This window comes from Morone saxatilis, unplaced genomic scaffold, assembly GCF_004916995.1.
Source record: "Morone saxatilis isolate NCDOM2014 unplaced genomic scaffold, NCSU_SB_2.0 Contig17, whole genome shotgun sequence".
Classification (NCBI taxonomy): Eukaryota; Metazoa; Chordata; class Actinopteri; family Moronidae; genus Morone; species Morone saxatilis.
The window spans coordinates 10,878,736-10,884,610 of NW_023339729.1; the positions used below are offsets into that span (position 1 = coordinate 10,878,736).

General features: G+C 36.5%; 1 protein-coding gene across 1 annotated transcript; it reads right to left on the reverse strand.

The window, feature by feature from the left end:
• Positions 1-254: 254 nt before the first annotated feature.
• tppp2 (tubulin polymerization-promoting protein family member 2) lies at positions 255-4,997 on the reverse strand. The gene is made up of 4 exons (XM_035659328.1): positions 4,806-4,997; positions 3,574-3,765; positions 2,862-3,015; positions 255-2,266 (listed from the first exon to the last, which is right to left on the reverse strand). Exons 2-4 carry the CDS (start codon positions 3,762-3,764, stop codon positions 2,075-2,077), a joined length of 537 nt encoding a protein of 178 aa, XP_035515221.1. The 5' UTR covers position 3,765; positions 4,806-4,997; the 3' UTR covers positions 255-2,074.
• Between the last annotated feature and the right edge of the window lie 878 nt (positions 4,998-5,875).

Below are 5,875 nucleotides of genomic sequence, written 5' to 3' on the forward strand. Positions count from 1 at the left end.
TGAGCACAAAATATAAAAGCCCTATTTCTCTTAAAGAGACAATAACATGCTTTCACATTATTGCTTTTTACACAATATCATACTAGAATCAACAGGAATTAAAGGAAATGATTATGAGCTGAACTTTTTTATCAATTAACTTATTCACTTATTCAATGAAATTACTTATCTGAATTAACATAAATTATTAAACAAAATACAGACTGCACCCTTTTATCTAAGTAAAATGTTTTTTTAACTTAACTTGTGTTTACTTCCCATACACAGAAGAGTGAATATTTAAATACTAGACATCACATTGATCAGGCTTCAAATTACTGATAATGTTGCTCCAAACATGCTGGATGTGTAAATAACAAATCTTTAAAAGGTTACCCAAATTTTCACTTCAGAGTAGTGAATTTGAATAGATGGGGGGAAAAACACAAATGATTACTCCACAAGAGTTCTACTACAGCATTATTAATTGGATTATTTATTCATTATATGACAAGATCTCAGTGATTAGAGCTGAACATGGCAATGCAGAGAATACAGGCTCTGAATTATGAAATTCAATGACAGTATCCACACAAACCCAGATGATGCTTATCAGCTCAGGTCTATAGTGTGAAGTAAGCGATCTTTAAACATGTGCACCATACGATAAGCACTGTTATAATGGTTCCATAAATACCATCAGTGTCACATTACAAGGAGGGTCCAGGTAGGAGGATAAGTGTGTATTGTTCTACAAGGATTCTTTATGTTGTGAAATTTTAACCCAGATATTTCTGGAAATCAGCAAGGCATAGATGATGGTTATTATCTTTAACCTTCATTGTATTAAATCCATCCATTTTTTCAGGTCTTTCATGTAGGCCTACCATGTTATATATTCTCATTAAGCAAAATGTGTGACAGATTGTTGTCATTAAAAAAAAGAAGTCTATATGGGTGGCATAGCTGCAACAAACAAGTATGTACATTGTGTATCATAACACACTGATTAAATTGTACAACTGCTTAGATACCACATAGCACTGTGTCTGTTAAAGCTAGCGTTAGGGTCTAAAAGTTGATTTTGAGAAGATTATAATGTAAACTCTTACAATATTTCCCCAAATACTCTATGTTAAATTATGAAAAAAATTTAACTTTTCTTCTCCTATGATGCTACACTGCAACATCACACACATACAACACACATTTTAAATTACATGAAGTATTATAAATAATAATATATATCCAAGTTAAACTGTTATTTCAGTGCATTGTCGGACATCTATTTAAATCTTTACATTCAGTTCTATTAAAATGCATTTTCCAGCCTTTAATTCTAAATTTACTCAAACTGGGACAAAATAAAACAGCAAGACAGAATACATCATAAGCAAATAATGTTGTTAGTAAGGAAGAAATAAGGAATAATGAGAGTATCCTGTACTGTAGCTTCAGCACTACAGTAGCATTGTGTTCTTCACTGCTTTTTATATTGTTCTACATACTGTATTTGAAAAAGTATTATAATGGGCACTGATTGGTCATGTAATAAAAGGCACTAAAATATAAAACAATAAGCTTAGCAAGTGAGGGAGTGTCCAATGTGTCATTTCTTAAAGCCAGCTAAATTATCAGCCATTGCATCAAGGTAACTGAGAGTAGCAGCACATTACTGTATATCAGAGCATTCACGCTAGCGGCTACATCAGTGAGGCACAGCGTTAAGCTATACTACAAAGCAGAGTGAGTTTCTTTAAAACATGCTTGGCTACTATCAGTTGTTCATACGACCCATAGAACATTCTATACTTACTGCAAGTAAGTATTTTTGTTATCTTTGGATTATTTTCAGGAAATTCTTTCTTTAAAGATTCCTATCCTGGTTGTCACTTATGAAAACCTTGAAACTCCAATTACATGTTTTTTTCGTTTGTTCTTAATTAAAAGTGCGGTGAATGCTAATTATATACAGTATATAGTGTTTTGCCTTCAAAAATAGAATTAGCCAATGATTTTTTGTCATTTTTTTCTAACAATCCTAATTGTTAAAAAGTTGTTGGTGAAACAAAGTTTTCATAATCTGTCAGCAGAATTATGCTTCTTTCACTTTTTCCTCGTAAGTGCCGCTGCCCTTGTAAGCTGCCACATAGCCACTGGAGTCTGGGATGTCCTCGCGCCCGGCCTTTCCTTTTCCTTTGCCTGACACGTCGAACCGCTCCTTGTGCGCTCCGGTGTATTTGGTGGTATCTGTCAGTCTGTCCACTGCTGATGCCTTTGCCACTTTCTAAAAACAACAGAAGATCAAATTTACAGAGAAAATTGTGCTAATTTAACAAACACGCAGTAAGTTCACTTCAACATACACACATGTTTCATCCCTTCTGCTTACTTAATAATCACTCAATTATTTATTTTTACCAGTACTTCTATGAATTATCTCTGTAAAAAAAAAAAAGATTTATACTTTAAAAAGTGTCCTTTTAAAAGCCACAATGCGTTGGATTTAAAAAAAAAATTGGCACCATCCAGTGGTAGGATCAGTAATGACATTGTGGTAGACTCTAATACACCCCCAGAGTCACATTTTCAATTTTGGGCTAAACAATGGCCATGGGACAAAGACCAGATTTAGCCAATAAAACAAAAAGATATGTCAACAGATTTTTATTCACTTCACTCAAGATGGAAGTCACTCTACGTTATTAACCCAGTATTCTCTGCATTATCTTATCCATTTTAAAGAGTAAAAGTAGTAATTTACTACCTGTGGTGGTGGACTATGACCTATAACTTTGGAGGGATCTGCAGTCCCTGGATGTTGCGTGCTTGAGGGCAGTGAAAGGTCAGTGTGTTGCAGTTATAACTGATAAAATACTCACAGTGACTCCCAGGTTGGTAGGCTCCTTACCAACAATGAGACCATAGAGCTGCTGAAGTGCCTCCTCTTTGCTTTTGCCTTTAAAACGTTTGGGAGCCAACTCTGTCAGGGCCTGGTTGAATTGCTCAAATGTGATTACACGAGCTGACTTTGCCCTGAGGAAACATACAGTGTTCAGACCGAAATATTTGAACAACTATTACATGCATTGCCATGAAATTCTGTACAGACATTAATGTTCCCAAGAGGATCAATCTTAATACTTAGCACCACCATGAGGTTGGCATTTGGGGCTTTTAGTGAACACAATATTGTATGAATTGCCTGTGAAATTTCCAGAGGACGAAATGACTTTGTTGATCAAAAGATTTTCATCTAGTATCATGGGGTCAATGCAATGTCATTTGTTCTTTTTTTTATGACCAAATACCCTCAAAAGTAATGGCTTCAGTAAAGCTGTAGTTTGCTATGTATTACAATTCGTGCTAATAGCTAATCCTAGGATGCAAAGCTTTGCTGATAAGCATGAATTTGTTTTAATAAGCAAACAATGAATACTGACTCTCCATTGTTTTGCACAGGTAATATTGATGTCCTCTGCAACAGCTGACAATGAGTTTACTGTGTTTCTATGCTGTTTGTTACACTGTGACTGGGTTGCTGCGTTATGAATATCATAGCCGTGGAAGATTGAGCCTGAAAAAAAATCGTACTTGACTTTGCTGAAAACAATGTCAACATCCGTAGTGGTGACGTTCTTGCCGTCAATGATGTGGCAGTCCTTGCAGATCTTAGCAAAGTTCTTGCCGTTCATCTCCTTTCCTGTGGCCTTAGTGTCTCCATGGACTGCAAACTTCTGGAAGGAGGTCTCCACCTCTGCTACAGACACTGCGCCCTCAGCCATACTGACAGATACACATGCATTTTTGGTTAGTGTGTATGCAAACAGTCAAGAGTTTGTTGACACAGGTTCACACGCAGACACAAACTGATAATTTTGCATTGTTGTAACCCTGAAATAGCCTTTCCAAACCACACTTTTTTGATAGATGTAAATGTTCTTTCTATCTGAGGACATTTTGGTCTGAGGACATTTTGTGAAATGAAAGAACTAAAACTAATTCATAATGACCCTATTAGCTGATTGAGGTTTGGCCTGCCAAGAAACGGCTGCCGTCATGGTCAGTCTAAGTGGACACACACAAACACACAACTCTTACACATCCATCATTATGTTAGTGTTACTCAAGCTGGTCTTGCACCAATTTAATTTAATCAGGTCAGTTGCCAAATGGCTGCTCTGCTGTTCAATCTACAGTGAATGAACTAACATGCCCCTTCTCTTTCTCCTCTCCTCCTCTACTCCATCTCTTTCTTTCTCACACACACAAACGCACACTGACACACACTTCTCCATCACCTAATTGCTATTTGCTAAAAGGTAATGCTGCAAGGAGGTGCATTAGTTAGGTTGGATGATAGTGACATAAAAAGACAAGTTCTAAATGGAAATTTAAGAAAAGAAGAAAAACATTTTATTTAAAGGCTGTGCTATATTCCATCATTTCATTGTTGTTGAGCATAACAAAGCAGAAAGAATTGCATCTAAGTATACTTTTCATGCATTCTGCGAGTAGCAGCTTGTCAAAAACAAATAGCACATATAAATAACATTGTAGATTGCATTTCTGCATGGCAATATGTATTATATATGTACAATAATATTGAATCTGTTTAGGAAAATTGCATGCTAAAATGTACTGTTGCATCTAAAAATGTCCACATGAATAAAAAAATGTGTCATGGAGGATGGAATAAGAAATCTAGTTATGGCAATGTTCAATGTCCAGTCCTAAGGCTTGTTTTCAGATGCTGTTTCCATTGCTCATTTGTCGTAGCAGGTGCTATGGCATGGTGTTGCTGAAAAAGAGAGAGTAAAGTGTACCTGCTGCCGTAAATGGAAGGATGCTCTGTAAATATTCAGGAAAATCCTGATTTGTGTACAGCTGCTCAACCTCTTCTTCCTCCTCCTCTTTCTTCTTCTTTCTCCTCTGCCTCTCCTCCTTCCTGCCACTCCCAGGCTCTCTCACAGTGACGACAGACATGGAGAGATACAGAGAGGCAGTAGGAGAGAGGAAAGGGGGAGGGAGGAGGGAGAGAGTACCGACCAGCACAGTCAATGACATCATGGGCACTCAGCCTCTCTTGTGTCTATTCAGTCTCATTAGCTCCTCACCCCTGTGTACATACTTGCTTTTGTAGAATTTATCACTATCTGTTTATTTTATTTTATCATTATTCCATTATTTGTGCTATATATCTTCTGATATTTGGTCTGTAACTCAAGTTATTGGGGTAGGTGCAACATAAATAAAGTTCTTACCCCTTTCTATAAACTGAGCTTACTGCTATCTGTCATATACCCGCTCTCCATTGCTCTCCACTTTCTTGCTTTCTCTCTTACAGTCATTGTCACAAGAGCCCTCTTGTCTGGACAAAGACAAGAGCAGCCCTTCACAGAACAAAGAACACTGCTAATGTAAAGCTAACACATTACAGGAAAGATTATCCCATCTCACAGCCTCATATCAATCAAACTGAATGTCAGACCAGACACACAGAGCAGACGTCTTTACATACTGGTGAGAGTGGGATAATTCGGTAGATAACATACACTTTTGGCACATAAGTGTATGTGCCAAAAGTGCTCTGTGGTTTAAAAAATACTTGACAATTTAGTACATGAACCTACTGTTATACTTAATATTGCATTATTTCCATGAATTGTACATTTTCACTGTGATTCATCCCTTCATTTTTTTCAAATTAAGTAACATTGTGCACAAGATAACACTTTATAATATGGGTACAAATCATATAGTTAAATATTGCCTAACTAAAGCATGACTCATGGTGATTTAATGCATAAATTATTGCCAGATTAATTCCTGCTGCTTACCACTAACAAATTATCAACTCACTATGACTTTTTTTGATTAGTTAACACTTTATCAG